Consider the following 18,277-nt stretch of genomic DNA (forward strand, 5'->3'; position numbering starts at 1 on the left):
ATTTGGAATCGCTTTCGGCTGTGCAGTTACTGAGCAGGCATGAGCTAACAGATTTGGTTATGATGTTCATTGCTGAGGCCCTGAACAACGTATCGCTGAAATGGAAGGAGAGCAGGAAAAATGATGGAAGGAGAAATGCTAAGGATGTAAACGAAAATAGAAACACACATTCATGAGAGCAGAGGTAGAAAGGAACCGAAAGGAGTTGACCTTGTGGACTGTGAAGCCTGCACTGGGTACAATGAGGCAGGTCTGAAGCCTGTGATGCGTACAGTGATGCCGGAAACCTGCGCGGGGTAAATGAGGCACCAGAAGCCTCCACTAGGTACAATGAGGCAGGTCTGAAGCCTGTGATGCGTACAGTGATGCCGGAAACCTGCGCGGGGTAAATGAGGCACCAGAAGCCTCCACTAGGTACAATGAGGCAGGTCTGAAGCCTGTGATGCATACAGTGATGCCGGAAACCTGCGCGGGGTAAATGAGGCACCAGAAGCCTCCACTAGGTACAATAAGGCAGGTCTGAAGCCAGCACTTGGTACAATAAGGCAGGTCTGAAGCTTGTGCTGGGTACAATGATGCCTGAAGTCTGTTCTGGGTTCAATGAAGCAGGTCTGATACCTGTGCTGGATACAATTAGGCAGGCATGAAGACTGGGCTGGGTACTGTGATGCCGGAAGCCTGCACTGGGTACAATGAGGCAGGCCTGAGGCCTGTGTAGGGTTCAATGAGGCAGGCCTGGGGCCTGTGTAGAGTACAATGAGGCAGGCCTGAAGCCTGTGCTGGGTACAATGAGGCAGACCTGAAGCCTGTGCTGGGTACTGTGATGCCGGAAGCTTGCACTGGGTACAATGAGGCAGGCCAGAGGCCTGTGTAGGGTTCAATGAGGCAGGCCTGGGGCCTGTGTAGAGTACAATGAGACAGGCCTGAGGCCTGTGTAGGGTACAATGAGGCAGGCCTGGGGCCTGTGTAGAGTACAATGAGGCAGGCCTGGGGCCTGTGTAGAGTACAATGAGGCAGGCCTGGGGCCTGTGTAGAGTACAATGAGACAGGCCTGAGGCCTGTGTAGGGTACAATGAGGCAGGCCTGAGGCCTGTGTAGGGTACAATGAGGCAGGCCTGGGGCCTGTGTAGAGTACAATGAGGCAGGCCTGGGGCCTGTGTAGGGTACAATGAGGCAGGCCTGGGGCCTGTGTAGGGTACAATGAGGCAGGCCTGGGGCCTGTGTAGGGTACAATGAGGCAGGCCTGGGGCCTGTACTGGGTACAATGAGGCAGGCCTGGGGCCTGTGTAGGGTATAATGAGGCAGGCCTGTGGCCTGTGTAGGGTACAATGAGGCAGGTTTGGGGCCTGTGTAGGGTACAATGAGGCAGGCCTGGGGCCTGTGTAGGGTACAATGAGGCAGGCCTGTGGCCTGTGTAGAGTACAATGAGGCAGGCTTGGGGCCTGTGTAGAGTACAATGAGGCAGGCTTGGGGCCTGTGTAGGGTACAATGAGGCAGGCCTGTGGCCTGTGTAGGGTACAATGAGGCAGGCCTGTGGCCTGTGTAGGGTACAATGAGGCAGGCCTGGGGCCTGTACTGGGTATACATGGAATAGCATGCCAGTCCATTGCAAGCCCCCCACACACAGAGTGGAGACAGAATTCAAAGCCCCAACCTGGGAGGTCTAAGGAGATATCATATCCCACTGAGCCACCATGCCACCCCCAAGATGAAATTCATAACGTATAATCTCTCAGTAATAATAAACTCATAAAGTAAAGGTCACAAGGTCATCCGCGTTCATCTTAATGCATACTGACCCTGCAGATGTCACAGATTTCATGCAAAATGCCTATTAAGAAGCTTAGGAACCTCTACATCTTTCCCAGAAACTAACTGTGATGCAGGTTTAATACATAAATATGGATCAAATCAGTGATGGATATGGCAGCCAATGTCACGAAGGTGCATGTTCTGAGTTACCCTCCCCAGAAGGCAGTGGGAGCGTTTGTCTTAATCTCTCTTTGAGGCCCCCGCCCATGAGTCACCAACATTGTTGACATTTAGAGAGACCAAAATTCTTGACCTAACAGGCTTTACATTGTGGCTGAGCCCCTTCAACACGCCAGCCCCCCATCTCCCCCCGCCACCCTGCGCCCCCCCACCCTTAAACCAAAAGCTCCTCTAATTGAGATTCAGCACTGGAATATACGCTGGTAAAGTTCACGCAGCTATGCTGCCAATAGTCAGTAACTTTTAAACTATGCAAATAAATATAAAAACAGCCGGAACAGCTGTTTTGCATTTCAGAATGCCCAGGGTTTTATATAGGCTTCTTAAATCAGCCAAACAGGCAGCATGCAATGTGTATAGATACACTGGCCAGGTCGCCGGTTAATGACATTACCAACTGTGCGCCCACCAGACTTTCGATTTAGAAAAGAATGAAAGTTGCCTTCCGTGATGTACATAACGCAGCCATCCAGAAGTCTAACAGACACTCTGAGGAGAGAAGGACAGGAGAGCAAAAGAGCCAGTTCTGGGCCAGCTGATTAGCCAATTCCTCATCCGCCTTACATTCCTCCTCTCTGCGGTGAAAGGGGGGATGTACGAGGGGTGGAGAGAGAGATGGGAAAGAGAAGGTGAAGAGAAACCCTGCAAACAGGAAGCAGAATTGGGCAGCAAGCAACGAGCGAACAAGAGACACCAATCAAGATAACAGTGAAAAGAGTGAGCATGTGCATGTTCATAACATCACACACCGGGGTGTCAAGGACCTCTGAGTGACAAGGACCCTAAAGAATTTGCAATGTAATTGGATTAGTCTGTGCTGGGTGCCCAATATGGTATGCTGGTAACACATTACAATAAGACTACCCTTATAAAGGGTTTATGAACACTTTATAATATGGTTATTAACTGGCTTATAACATTTTGCAAATCATTAATAGACAAAAAGGGAGCCTTACTGTACAGTGTTTCCATCATGCTTTGATGGGGCCCCAACCTGTAGCAGCAGCCCAGGTGACACGCATACTTATACCGTCATTCTCCTATAAAAAAATGCATTTTTTGCATGCACTGGTTTAGTCTAATCGCCGCAAAAGTTTATGGTACATATCTGTGGCATAAGGAGACATACAATCCAAGCATCTGCCAGAATATGGGGAAAGATCTATCACACCAAAGGGAGGATTTCATCATTACAACCTGAATGATGTTTAATGCTGAAACGCTATGGTACTGGGTAGAATCAACCATAACAGGTAATGTCTTTATTCAGCCTGGCTTGTGCCTGAAGAGCAGGGCTGTTCAAATCACGGTCCTCAAGGTCTGAGCACTGCTGATTTTCCAGCCTTCCTTTACCTACGAACCAGGTGTGAAGCCTCTGTGGCCAATCAGTAATTATTACCTGGGAGACAACTGACCGCAAGGCCGCGGGTTGGAGTCAAGGTCCATATTTGAAGAGCCCTGCTGCAGATTATGACGAGGAGTGTTTCTCTCTTGCAGAGAGCAAAACAAGTGCTTCTGAGATTAAAGTGCTTCTGAGATTAAAGTGCTTCTGAGATTAAATTAGGGCAACCAGTCCTCCAGAATTTCAACAGTTGCCTGTTCACAAAATAAATTAGTGAGAACAAACTAGTGAGACTTTTCAGTACACAGAAACAGCTTTCTGTTTACACAGGGCACTCTGAACATACATCGTGTGAGTAAAACAAAGTGTAGCTGAGAAGGAGCACGGAATGGCCACCCAAGGAGAACGGGGCAATAGCAGTGAAAGCAGACTGAGCGCCTCACTAAAGTCATTCATGAGTCGCCCTCCGTTGATGGTGCTCGAATCCCGCACCACTATTGTGAGCGTCTGCGCAGTTGCAAACTTAATGTATCACTTGATGGCCTGACAGCAGCTTCAGGGCCTGAAGAGTCCTGACAAAGATCTCAGAAGTGAATACTTTAGATGACTGTAAAGCGAACCCAGTGTGGCATGCAAACTCATTACCTATTCAGCCAGTCATCACAAAAGGCCCATTCATCTACCTCATTTGATGCAATTAATTCATCGGCATCCTGCGCAGGATCTCCGAGCGACTGAGCAAGGTCAGCACTCCATTCTGGTGACAGTGGCAGCCAGTTTATTGAAACCACAGGCATAGTGTCTCTTAATGACATGGTCTGTAGAAACACGTTCGACTCTCTGCTTGCTTCACAACCCATCCTCCCAGGACCTTCCATACACTTTAGCTAAACATTATTCACGTCTCAACCAATGAATTCTGCATTTTATCCTAAGAGCAAGCAAACCAGTAAACAATAGTTTGTAAAAGATTTTTGTTTGCTGCAAACAGCAATGCGGATGGGATGCCAGTCCGTTGCAGGGCACTGACAGAGATGCCAATTAGCCTAACTGCATGTCTTTGAGAGTTCAGGGGGGGGAGCGGGGGGGGGAAACAGAGCAGAGACGGAATTCAAACCCCTAACCCTACAAATGTGAGACAACAACGTGAAGCAAGTAATAAAATAAATTATAAGAAAACATACATAACACATTACACTAAAGTGCTTTGCTAAAATAAAACACTTCATTCGACAGAGTAATGCCATACCATGTAATTATCTCTGAAAGTCTTTTGTGAGTGCATGCTCTCTTACAGAGCAGCCGCAATATCCACAAAACTGCACTGGAGTAACAGTCAAAACTCAGAAAAATATATATGTGTATCCCTGATAGAAAATGTTTTGAGCCACTTCATTATCTCAAAAGATATTCTGCAATTTCCTGCTCTGCTACACCCATAAACCTTAAACATGAATGGGAGACAAACGGGAAGTGTGAAAAACAACAGCAATACAGCAGATTAACGTCAACTGCAAAATAGGTCTGACTGACTGCTCTCTTTTAGTCGTTAGTTACTTCATGTTGCTTAGAAGACACATATCAAACTCCTGACTGCTTTATAGTTAAATACATACTGATAATTGGTTTTTAACCTTTACTTTTTTTATCTGTGTTTCTGATCAAGTTATTTCAAAGTTAAAGGTGTTTTTCATGTGGTGTTAATGTTTGATTCTCCTCCCAATGCATGTGCCATTTGTTGTGTGTTGTAAGACTAGCATGTCCCTACATCAGAAACTGGAACCCTAAGCCTAAAGAGGCCCCTTAACGTTGAGTTTTTAGTTTCTGGTTTTTCTGGAAACCATGTTCAAAAGAGAGAAGCTAAAACCATGACTCACAGTGGCTAATTGAAGTGCATGTAATTTTTGTGAAAGTCTTCATGATCAGATTTCAATGCAAAGTTAGATTAAGGAGAAAAACTGAAGACAGCAAGACGGTAAGTTAACAGGAGAAACTAAAAAATAATGTGACATATATTAAAATGATTAAAGCCACTGCACTGATATTATTACAGCAAAATAAATAAGTAATGCAGCAAGATCATAAGCTTATCTTGTATGTGGATTAACTAAATACATCTTTAATAGGCAGGTAAATTTCTATTTCTAAATCATTACAGCTGAAATCATTACAGAAGTTGGTACTCAGTAAAACTGACTATTTGCCGGCCAGAGGTATTATAGGGAACAGATATCATAGATTATGAAAAGACAGAACTTGCCTAACTAACCTACTAGACTTTGTTAAGTAAGCTATAATCTATAAGTAAGCTCATTAGAAGCCCATAGTAAGAAAGCATTCTGGAGAGTTCCAGATAAGAGATAAATATTAGAAGGAGCTGCAATCCAAGGTAACGTGCTGCCATGGATACAGAACTGGCATCCCAGAGGGGTGATTTGTCATTATTGCAAATATCACATGTCATTGGGCCAGTATGGGAGCTATGATGTCCTTTGCTGAGTCTAGGCAAAGATCCTGTACGCCTATATTTTGTTAAATCGAAGGACGACCCAAAACAGGTTGTTCCACAGACACATAACAGATCACAAGACACAGGTAAGTTCCAAACGATGCAGGTAAATGCTATTAAATTCAATCATAAATCATGAAGGAACACGGAACCCCCCCCCCCAGGGTCCATGGCGCACTGTCTGGCTGAGGCTTCCATGGGCGAGATTATTTTGTCATTCCACTTTCTCAAAAACATGTATTAATTGGAGCGTTTTGTTCTTTCACGCCCATAGCAAACCCAAGCAGACCCCCACACCTGCTCCATTCTTTTTATGTTTAATTTCTTTTCTCTTTTTATCCTGGTTTTGAATATATTTGTTTTCCCTCTCCAGCATCTCATGACTTGGTTGGTTCCGTCTAAGATCTAGTGATGGACAAAATGACACTTCATGAACCATTTGCTGCGTTTTTTTGACCCCACTTGATGGAGCTCTGTACAACAAAAAGCACAAAGCATGCCCCAGAGTACACCAAGAGCACCATCTAGTGGGATCAAAAAAAACAGCAAATGGTTCATGAAGCTTCATTTTGTTCATCACTACTAAGATCCCTCTGTAGCCCTTCAGATACTCAGGCTTGTATGTACTATAGGCGTGGAGAACCTCCGGTTCAGAGAAGCATACTACGGCACTTAAAATGAGGTGCTACTCTGGGCCTCTCACTCACAACATCAGTGTAGTGAAGAGAGACCAGATTGATCTACACGGATAAATGCAAACAAACCTGTGGGCTTCTTTAATGTAATGACAAAAAGGCCAGAAACCCAGGTTAAATTAGAGGGAAAATGAAACTTCTTCAGCACATAATGTGTGGAAGGAATTCAGGACATTAGGAGTTACAGTCGACAAAGAATACAATTTATGAAATGTAAAACTTTAATATAAAACTTGGCTTTTATACACGCCATATTTGCAGTTCATCATACTTGTCAGGATTTCACACGCGTGGAAGCATTAGACATGAGGCTGCGTAGCTCGTGACTGGCTACTTTCACACTGTTTCCTTGGTATCCTTCTGCCACGGAACGTCGCGTCCAAGACACTAACTAGCAGCCAGGGAAGAGGAATTAATCAAACTGTCAGCCCTGACTTCCAAGTCTTTGGAAAATCGTTAGGGTCTGCATTCCCCGCGTCATCTTTTGGCTGTCGTTACGCAACAACGCAATGCAACCAACATATTTTAATCCTGGTTCAGGATCCATGGCCAGTATGGATTTGTGAAGAACAACTGGGTGATTTTCTTCATCTTTCTTAAGTCCTCCCAGTAAAAATAATTATATAAGTTCTGTTAATTTGATTTTGATCAATTTTTTTTTAACTATAGAAGACTATTTATTTTAATCATTGCAAACACCAGTTCTAGATGTGATGTCCCACGTACTGTATAAGCAAACTGCAGAGATCTGTGTGTGAGAGAATTTGGTGAGTGAAGAAGCAGCGAGTGCTGCTGTGTAATATGGGGGGGAGGCATGAAATTCTCCTAAGACTCCATGAAATTAGCAAGTTTTCTTTCATTAGTTTTCTGGCTCCATCAAGGGTGTAGTTTTAGTTTCAATAGTGGCCAAAACATTCCCAAACCCCCCGCCCTACCAATCACACCATTTCTCTACCATCCACACCCAAATCTACACCCCCGTGCTCTGTCCATTGTGACTGTCTCTGCCCGGGTGAGGCTCCATGTTGGCCCCTCTAAGCCAATGGGAGCCGCTTCCCTGACATGATGGGAGATACCATATGACTGTATCTGGGGGACAATGCCTGTGGTTCTGCAGAGTCAGACAGGTATAATTGCTTCTGGGATGGATGTACTGGGCAGACAGGACTAAAACCTCTGACGAAACGATCACCTCGTTCTAAACTCCAACCCACTTCTGTTCCGAGTCTTTAAAGCCAGGAAAACAAGGATAGCATTAAAAATATATACGGCCCTATATAGACGAAGCATTAAAAATATATACGGCTCTATATAGATGAAGCATTAAAAATATATACGGCCCTATATAAATGAAATACAAGTCAAATTAGAAGGACTCCACCCGGGCAGTAAATCCTGCCATAATTGGATGTTCCACCTGGATTGTATTTAAATCAGGCTCAGATGTTCCAAGTTAGATGGTCTGCTTTGGATTAGCACCCAGAATCACACGTTTTCTAACGATGCATAAGCACCTCCACTGAGACAGTGCGTGGTAACGCCCATTTGCTGTCTTACCTCTCTGATACGTCCTCAACCCTTTGTCCAGAAAACGGCAGGAAGTGACCCGTGTGGGCGTGGCAGTGTGGGGTGCTGGGCGAGGCAGGGGCAGAGGCGTGGCCCCGCCCACTGTGGACAGAGTGTCTCCGGCTACGGCGCCTCTCCAGGCCCCGCCTCTCGCAGCTCCCACCCAGGCTGGCGCGCCGTCGGTCCTTGCACCCCGCGGGCGGTGGCTGGCCATCATCGTCCCCATCCTCGTGCCTCAGCGTCATCTGGGGTGGGGCGGCATGACCGATCGATTCAGAGCACCATACAGGAGAGACATGCAGTTAGGGGCGTAGCTAGAAATTCTGCCCCCCTCTGAGAAAATGTCACCTTGGCTCCCCCACGGTTGGTTTTGCTGAGCGGGGTGGGGCCCCTATAAAGTGCTGGCCCCCTGAATCTGCCAGGGTACCCATGCTCCACTGACACTCCCTGGATGTGGTTACCCCGCTGTGACCTCTGACCTATCTCCCCATCCAGCCCCAACTTCCTCCCTTCGCTCCACGCCGTATATTATCATCTAGGTTCATGCTTGCAAAGACTGAGGCATCTTACATGTGACTGTCACCAGATGATGGGTGTTTCTGAATTGAACTCCAATGCATCCGCTGGGTCTTCGGGAGAGATTTGCACACCAACCTCATAGATGTTGAACTGCTCCACGAGGTCCAGGTCGGTGCCCTTGCGGCTGAGGTGTCTCTGGGCCAGACTCTCCATGCTCTGCTCCTCTAGGCAGTCCACCACGTCGTAAAAGGAGTCCTGGTCTGGCAGCCCGGCCAGCATCTAACAGAAGAACCAGAAAATGCCCATTAGCTTACAGCGTCCTCTGTCTGTTAGTGTCAGTGAGGGCTTTGGCAATAAGGCATCTTATCCAAGAAAAGCTGTAAAACAGGGGCAGCATGTGCTTCTGCAGGTTATGATGTTGTGCCTGTGATCCAAAGGTGGGCAGTTCAAATCCCACCATATCTAAATGATTTAGGGCCCTTAACCCCCAGTTGTTCCACGGACTATTTGACTCCACATTTTCCAAAAAAAAAACAGTAAATCGCTATGGATAAAAGCATTTGCTTTTATAAATAAAAAAATTGTAAAAACAGACCCCAAAAAAGCCAGAGAAACAGACAATCTGACTTAGGAAGGCAGAAATCGGATTAGGCTGGGAGCATTTCCGAATAATTTCAGAATTTTGTTCAAATAATTCATATTTGGCTCAGCCATCACGTATTTTCCATCATATTCTACACAGTTATAGCACATTTTATTTAAACAGACGGGACTTCAAACCCAGCAAACTGCGAACATTAATATATCAGAAAAATACTAAGCTTGCCACAACGAAATTGTACTTTACGAGTTTTAGCTATATAAAATCACTCCGAAAAAAAAAATCAGAACAGGATTTTTTTTTTTTTTACATTGCCATTTGAGGATTAAATTCACTAGCAGCGGAAAAAATTCCAAATGATTGATCTGACCATTTTATTTTATTTTTTCATAAGTCATAAACAATTGGCTCTAACGACTGCTCGCTTATATGTTTTTTTAATCAGATAAATGGAATGCGAATCTGGGACGGGCTGAGAGTCGCCTGGCAGTAAGAGCCCCTCTAGGAAAGCTGACAATGAACAGCTCCAGCTCTGTAAAACAAGTAGACACACTATACCTGAACTAATGTTATTTTATATATACTATAACAGTATATTTCCTAGCCAAGCAAATGGTGATTTCACATCATGGCTATGCATAGTCATAGCATATGAGGTATTTTAATAAAGCAGTTCAAGTTAAGAACGTTCTATGAAGTTCAGTGACACTTCCACCTGGGACCAGAAGCGAGCTGTATGTCCGGTTCCAGTGGCACTACGTTACTTTTAGTCCCCATAGAGAAAGATAAATGACAGGCATCTGCTGAATTTGTCCAGCTGATACATGCATAACAATGTTTCCCAATTCAGTCCTTGGGGACGCACAGACAATCCATGTTTTTGCTCCCTCCCATCTCTCTTGAAGGGAGCAAAAATGTGGTCTGTCTGGCAGGGAGCTTGGAGGGAGCAAAAATGAGGACTAGCTGTGGGTCCCTGAGGACCGGATTGGGAAACACTGATATATACAATAGGCTGTTATCTCTCCGGCTACGTGCCATAATCATTCATCCGGCAAATGATATGGCGAGTCTGAATCTCAGCCCAGGAAGCACAGGGAACACAACACCCTGCATATAAATTGGAGACAATTCACCTAACCTGAATGTCTTCAGGTTGCCATGGGGAAGGAAAGCACAAACAGACTCAAATACGGACCCAGGGGCCTGAAGCAGAACCTTAACCCTGGAAGTGTGAGGACCCTGAGTCGCCGTTTTCTTCTCACAAGGTTCTCAGAGAAGATGGACCTCCCTGGTTTCACCATTCATGACAAAAATTATCATCATCAAAATGAGGTCTGAACATCAGGGATCAATGAGTGGGCCTGTGGTGAACACTGTGAATATGCTCACCTTGTTGATCAGCGTCATGGTGAACACTGTGAATATGCTCACCTTGTTGATCAGCGTCATGGTGAACACTGTGAATATGCTCACCTTGTTGATCAGCGTCATGGTGAACACTGTGAATATGCTCACCTTGTTGATCAGCGTCATGGTGAACACTGTGAATATGCTCACCTTGTTGATCAGCGTCATGGTGAACACTGTGAATATGCTCACCTTGTTGATCAGCGTCATGGTGAACACCAACAGCTCCGTATCCATTCCATCCTTCTCATCCAGGATCTCCATGGCATTTGACCACATCTTGCAGCCTAAGCAACATCCAGATCATGCGGATCAATATGTTATTAGTCAATCATCCCTATTGATCAGCTCTATATAGATAAATACAAGAAGAAGGGTCAACTCGGTACTCAGCAGCCTTAGAGGGAGTTTATTTCTGGAGTTATTTCTGTGTTCAGCCTGAATTCAAACTGATCTGTCAATGAATGATCTACTGCTTTTTTCAAGGAGGTGGGACAACGGACCCAGAGGAACGCCGTGTGACACATGCACCGGCGAGACAGCGGCCCAGAGGAACGCCGTGTGACACATGCACCGGCGAGACAGCGGCCCAGAGTGACGGCCACAACACCTGCCCACCGGCCTTCTGTCCCCAGTGGGGCGCCAACCGTGTGCTCTTTTGGGGTCAGGACCTGTCTGGTGCTCTCTGCGAGCCAAAGTATCGAGTGTTTTTCTCCTCGCAAAATGCCGGGAAGAGAGTGCCTGGGGAGAGAGGAGGCAGACCAGCCCTCATCTCCACAGAGAGAGCGCAACACGGGCCGTCATCCCCGCGAGTAACCGAATCTGACCAGGGGAGCGAACTGCAGTCTTTTCCAATAAGCACGCGCATTCACAATGGAGGCGAGGCGCAAAAAACCCTGAAACACTTCCAAGCTTCTTTGTAATAGGAGTCCAGCTGTACATGATCTATAATCCCTTAAACTGTCGTCAAATTCCATACCAATGCTGCAGGAATGTAGCTCGGCCTTTAATGGGGCAGTGTCTACTAAAAGCTAAGCTTCAAACAACCAAAAATAGCCGCTGTGGTCCAGTTCGGCATATTTTTCAGATTCCACCATGCATTAACTTTTTAAAAACTATCTCCCTCTCTTCTGCACGCTTGCTGTCAGGGTCCCTCTTAATGACCGATCGTCCATGCAGAACCTTTATCAATGTGATGGCAACACAACCATCCCAGGAACAGGATACCTGTCTTCCGTATGGACAGATGTCAAGGTGTTCAAGGGTAAAGGGCCCAGGTAACTGTACAGTCGCAGCTCCAGTGTGCATCCCCATCGTACAGCATGTCGCCATTCGCACCATTATTGTCACTTTTACCAGCACCCAACATTCTTTCTTTCTTTCTCTCTCTCTCTTTCTTTCTTTCTACCTTGATAAAGCCCCACCTGACTTCATCACCCTGACAGTGAGTTCACGGTGAGTTCATGATTGGCGGTTTAAAGGTCTGGCTGTTTTCAGACCCCCCCCCTACCTCGCTTGGTGTCCACGGCGCTGACAGCCTCCCCCAGCAGTGCTGCATTGGACTCGGTGTACTCCACAAACACCAGCAGCAGTTTGAGGGCAGTCTTCACCACCAGGCGGAACTGCAGAGCGGGAGCGGAAAAGGAGTTTCGTCCATACAGGGATCCATGCAGCGCTTCCTATTAACCTGACCGACACGCGGCATTGGGGGACGGGGGTCACATGATGCTACTGGAACCCTTGAGTTGTTCCACACTGGCATCTCCATATACCTTGGATGGCTTTGATAACAACCTTCTGTCTCACAAAGGAAATGGATGTGTGTGTGTGTGTGTGGGGGGGATGTTCTGTTTTTTCTTTTTTATTCGTTTGTAAACTTTTCTTATCCACTATGATGAAATGTTCACAACCAATTTCCCTTTAAAGTGTAGATCTGGAAGGTCAAGCATAATGAGCGATGACGCACTTTAATGTCAGACTTGGATTCCTGCGAGTAATTAGCGTCCTACACATCAGGGATACCCCAGATGGATCCAGAGGGACTTTCAGGGGATGTTGCTTGTTTTAGGACCCAGCACAACGAAAACATGCCCCCTGCTCCCGGATTTTGAGCAGCATCTTCCATCTTCTCAAGGTGCTTATATTACCCAGAGCTATATTGAATGTGTCCCCTGCTCTGCTTAATGACCCGTTTAGTGCCCAGTGTAGCATCTCTGAATGATGCCGAGGACTGTTCTGGGGACACTGAGATCACGTGGACTCAGGATCAGCAGACGACATTACGCATAATGGTAGAGGAAGACTTTCAGGGCGATTAACCTTTATCTGTGTGTTCTTCATTGGGTATCGACAGATTGTTTCTGGGAGAACATTAAAGACGTAACAGATACAAATACAGCCCCAGAGAAACACATTAAAGAGGATGTGTGGCAGCATTAAGTAAAATTAGTGCTAAATCACAGTCACTGCGGGGAAGAGAGAGCTGGAGTGCGGTTGTATGCGTGTCAGACTCATGCTGCCCGTACGAGGTGGGTCTCCCTTCAAAGGCATCACAGGACCTCCCAGAGGACGGCACCAGTCTCCTTTAATGCAGCAAAAGCAACAACTCTCTTCCAGGCCCCTTACAAAAGGGTTTTATCAAAGTGAACTCACATTCTGTCTGAATTGCATTTGTGTTTCAGGAGACCATATCAGCTCCTAGCCACTTTACCCACAATGCCTCACTCTAAAGGCTTTGGTCCCCCACCCAATGAGATGCCTCCATTAGTCATGCACTGCAATGCCACTATCGCTGACTGCGCTCAAATGTTTCAGAAAGTGATAAGTGGAGGGATGAGAAACAGAGTCTGTGTTTTTTGCTGAACACGCTTACTAAAGTTCTTTAACAAAAAACCTATTTATCTGGTCATTCTGAGGAGAGACTGAGAGAAGTAGCTGTTGTTGCAATGTTTCTCAGTGCGGGGATACATAGGAAAGATACTTCAAGGATCATCTCATTGCAACATACTTAAGTCAAGGGGGAGAACATTCAATAGCGCTGCATAAGTAAAGCATTGTGATTACGGTGCCGCAGAGTGACTCGATCACGGTGCCGCAGAGTGACTCGATCACGGTGCCGCAGAGAGACTCGATCACGGTGCCGCAGAGAGACTCGATCACGGTGCCGCAGAGTGACTCGATCACGGTGCCGCAGAGAGACTCGATCACGGTGCCGCAGAGTGACTCGCTACCTCGTGACTCGCTACCTCGTGACCTTTTTTCTTTCCCATCTTTTTTGGCCTCTATGCTATAGCCGCAATCACCCCTGACAGCCTGCGTTGCATTACGAGGCTCCACCTTTGCTGTTGTATTTTTTTTCTTTCTTTCTGTTCAAGCTTAAGAGCAGTGGAAGAATCCAGAATAAAAAGGGCTGACATGCATTCACCGGGCACCACGTGGAGGCGTCTGCAGGTGCACATGGTGAGGAACGCCAGGCATTTCTGTAAAAGCGTCTGTAAAAGCGTCTGATCCAGGCTGCCATATGCAACAAGAGTCGGGGAGCTGGACTGTGACCAGGGAATCTTTCGGTCCCATTCTTCTGTCTGAGAGTCGGCTGATTTACCTAAATTATTCCAGCAAGGACTCAGCTGTATAAATAAGCTACGAAATATGTGCAATATGCAAAATGTGAGCACAGAAAGTGGCCAGGCCATGCAAGCGGATGCGTGACACGCATGCTGGCATCCTACTCGTACCTTGGAGCCGACGAGTGTGTAGAGCCACTGGACGGTCTCGTTGTGACCTATGACCCCGTTCATCCCATCCACGTACAGCATGATCTGCCCCAGGGCTGTAAAAAAAACAGAGAAAAAGCAGAGACTTGTTTACGCTCACATCCGTTCACCGTCTGATCAAGTGCACGTCTGTTTCTGGGCTTTCTGGGCGTGTGTGATTGTTGTGTGATTGTTGTGTGATTCATCCAAATACACTGTGAGACTCTCTTCCTCTCTGCAAAGGTGTATCAGCATCCGCAACCAACAACATACATCGACTTCTAGCCAGGCCTGCCATGATCACTGTGACCTCTGGGGCCATGCCAAAGAAGGACCAACAGCAGGGGGCGCTATGCTGCCCCATTTTCCCACGTAAACCCTGATGAAGTCTCTTCTACCCCTTAGAGCTGAAATATGCCACTCAAGTGTGGATACAGGAAAACAATGAACTGACAAGACAAAGCAAGAATAATTCCACAAATGTTGATGTGCACATGTTGGTCTGGCTTTGCCCAGCACTGCTTTATCCTAAGTCACATTTACTTAAAAGCACATCAAACCGGCAGGATCAGCGAGGCTGACAGCATTTCACCTTCGATGAGACTGGATGAGTATACAGACACATCTATATGTGAAACAACTAAAGAATAAACTCGTTCCTGTCCCGTTGAGCCCCAGATGTGGATTAATGGCAATTTAATCAAAACATGCAGACAGTGGATCCCCCCCCCCCCACCCCACCCCTTCGCATGAAAACAATAGTAACCAGATCCGACCGGACTGTGCTGGTGCTCCTTTCAACTCCAATGAATCCCAGCTGTGCGATTCCGACTGCAGATGTCCCCAAAGCGTGGATTAAGGAATGTCGTGGAGGGAGAGATCCGGGGCGAAAAGCGAGGGAGCCGAGGAAAAGGGAGAACGAGCGAGAGAAGGCCGGAGAGATGTGGATCAGAGCTGCACATCTGACCAAAGCCAGAGGAGAAGAATTGGCCATATTAAGGGCTATATTTAACCCACAGACAGGAGAGCTGGGTCTCGCCGATGGGGGTGTACATCTACAGTCCCTGGTCCCCCACCTGTGCCACTGGCCCCTCCCTCCTCCTATCTGTAATGCATCTTGTCCCCCAAATGGCACATTCCCAGTGAGTAACCTTACCTACAGGATACTACTGCATTGCATACCTTCATTGCATATTTTCATTTTTTTCATCCTCCCACGTTGCCATGTACAAACTGTATCAGCGTGGCCGGCCATGAAGTTACCGTCCATTGTTGCCTTCATTGTTAGTAGACGGCCCTTTCCGTTACCCCGTGCCTAATAACTGTGCTCCAGGAATGCTTTCGGGGGGGGGGGTATGTAACGCTCTACTCTCCCTAAAGGACTTGGGTGATGGATGTGGGAAGCCATGCGGAACAATGTGAGAGTAGGTGCAGAACCAGGAGCCACCAATGGGTGGCGCTCTTCCATAACACATGGGCTACTGCCTGACTGCTGAATTACTGCACTGAGGAGAAACTCTCCACTCCGCCTTACACGATGGCATATAGTATGTGAGGGTGTGCAGACTCACTACTGGTGCACAATATGCATGGAAACGTGCAAGAGTCACGAGTATCATTGCTTTACTGAAAGATGCACACAGACAGACAGATAGACATATACACACACACACCCCTAACCCAGCCCTATCCTTAACCATAAGTAAGCAAACAACTAAACAAAATATAAGACTTTTGCCAATTTTTTTTTTTTTTGCAGTCACAGATGTTTATAAAATTCAGTTTCCCCTTGTGGGAACCAGAAAAATGTCCCCGCAATATAAAAATGGTTTTAATCATATTGTATCATATCATCTTTCAGCATCAGGAGGGATCGTCCATTTCTTTCCACACAGGCCACCGTCATCTTGAGGCTAGACCTCTGTAACTCACACCTAGCAGGTCTGCCTCAGAGCACCATTCATCCACTGCAACTGATCCAGAATGTAGCTGCCCAACTCAGTTAAACCCCGCCCAGATGGTTAAACCCCGCCCACAGGGTTCCACCTCCCCAAAGTCTCACACACCACTCCCTCCACTGGCTTCCTTTGCCTGCATCAGATTCAAAACACTGATGCTCGCCTGCAAAGCCAATAATGGACCTGCACCCTCCTACCTAAAAGAACATATCTCACCCTGCACTGCACCACGCTCTCTCCGATCCTCTGGTACCCCGCGGCTGGTCCCACCATCTCTCAAGGTACACGGAAGACATGCATCTAGAATCTTCTCTGTTTTGGCATCTATGTGGATGTATGAACAGCATTGGATGCCGTAAACTACGGCTAAAAACCCACCTCTATTGGAAGTACTGGGATTAGTACTTCCAGGATTATACACTGTAAAAAAAAATGTATTACAGTACTTGCCAGCAGAGTTTTATTATATTCTTAGGCAGGTTCAATTGAACCAGTATTAGACTGTATTCACTGATGAGACTTCTAAGCACTATGTAAGTTGCTCTGTCTAAGGATGTCTGCCGAATGCCGTAAATGTAAATATCATGGGGACATTTGGTCTCCACAATGTAATATATATTACACACACACACACACACGCACACGCACACACACACACACAGACACGCACACACACACACACACACACACACACACACACAGACACGCACAAAAGAAATTGTGTTTATGATGTACGTTCTGCTCCTTCCTTGCATGTTGTGTGGCCCGGCAGACATTCCTGAAATTCCTGTACCCCCCACCTGTGTGTTAACGTCGGTGGCAATTCCCGGCGAAAAGCTGAACACGCTTTCCTGACATGATGTCGGCAAATAGCGCCGTCGCTGGTCATCAACGCTCATGACTTGCTAAGTGGTGCTGAAACAGTCACTCACCCCGGGCTAAAAGTGTCTTATCGCCTACATCTCGATGCTTTGGCGGCCAGAACTCTGAAGTCACTGTTCCCCTTAATTAAAATGCAATCATTCATTTTATGTTATTATAACTGAGACCAAGGTAAATCAAACGGTTTAATGAAATCTGTCGTGCGGCTATTATTGCTGAAGGAAGAGGCTGCAACCTGATACAGAGAAGAAGGAGGCGGGGAAAACCAAGGAGAAAAATCGTTCAAAATGACATGAGGCTCCTCTTAAGCATAAGGTGAAGCTCTATGCAAAGAAGGGCTTCACTTAAGCATAAGGTGAAGCACTATCCAAAGAAGGGCTTCACTTAAGCATAAGGAGAGGGTCTATCCAAAGAAGGGCTTCACTTAAGCACAAGGTGAAGCTCTATCCAATGAGCACAATCAGTTAGCACAAGGAGACATTCTACCCAATGAGATCAGTTGTTGGTAATGCTAAGAGCCGCCCTCACGCCCAACTCACAAACTAGAAGAGTCAGATGGCTCAAGCAGCCACAGGGTCAGCAGAGTTTTTGTTTTCACTGAGGACACCCGCTAGGCAGACTGACCAAAAACGGCTGAGGCCAAATGGGTCATAAACACACACCTCACCCAGCCAAGCGTGAACAGAAGCACAGATAAACACTGCTTGGGCCCGGCTGCTTAACGGGACGAGATCCCACCAGCTCCACCACGGAGTCCGGACAGCATCCATTTATAAGAGGATAAACTCAGTAGCGGAATATAAGTGCCAAGAGATTACACCATGAGGGGATGACATGTGGGCGGGATTTAACCATACGGGCGGGGTTTAACCATCTGGGCGGGGTTTAACCTTCTGGGTGGGGTTTAACGATCTGGGTGGGGTTTAACCATCTGGGCGGGGTTTAACCATACGGGTGGGGTTTAACCATCTGGGCGGGGTTTAACCTTCTGGGTGGCGTTTAACCCTGTGGGCGGAGTTTAACCATCTGGGCAGGGTTTAACCATACGGGTGGG

At 46.7% G+C, this 18,277-nt stretch overlaps 1 protein-coding gene across 3 annotated transcripts in view; it reads right to left on the reverse strand.

The window, feature by feature from the left end:
- fhod3b (formin homology 2 domain containing 3b) overlaps positions 1-18,277 on the reverse strand; it is a 144,400-nt gene that overhangs the window by 30,476 nt on the left and 95,647 nt on the right. For 2 of the 3 annotated variants that reach the window (XM_023824351.2, XM_023824350.2), the window contains exons 6-10: positions 14,366-14,460; positions 12,142-12,253; positions 10,824-10,918; positions 8,759-8,902; positions 8,096-8,349 (exon numbers count right to left, since the gene is read on the reverse strand). In XM_023824351.2, coding sequence (XP_023680119.2) covers positions 8,096-8,349; positions 8,759-8,902; positions 10,824-10,918; positions 12,142-12,253; positions 14,366-14,460 — 700 coding nt within the window. Of the gene's footprint in view, positions 1-8,095; positions 8,350-8,758; positions 8,903-10,613; positions 10,634-10,823; positions 10,919-12,141; positions 12,254-14,365; positions 14,461-18,277 lie in introns of those variants that run through there. The other variant, XM_072715959.1, reaches the window with a different exon arrangement.

This window comes from Paramormyrops kingsleyae, chromosome 9 (assembly GCF_048594095.1).
Source record: "Paramormyrops kingsleyae isolate MSU_618 chromosome 9, PKINGS_0.4, whole genome shotgun sequence".
Classification (NCBI taxonomy): domain Eukaryota; kingdom Metazoa; phylum Chordata; class Actinopteri; order Osteoglossiformes; family Mormyridae; genus Paramormyrops; species Paramormyrops kingsleyae.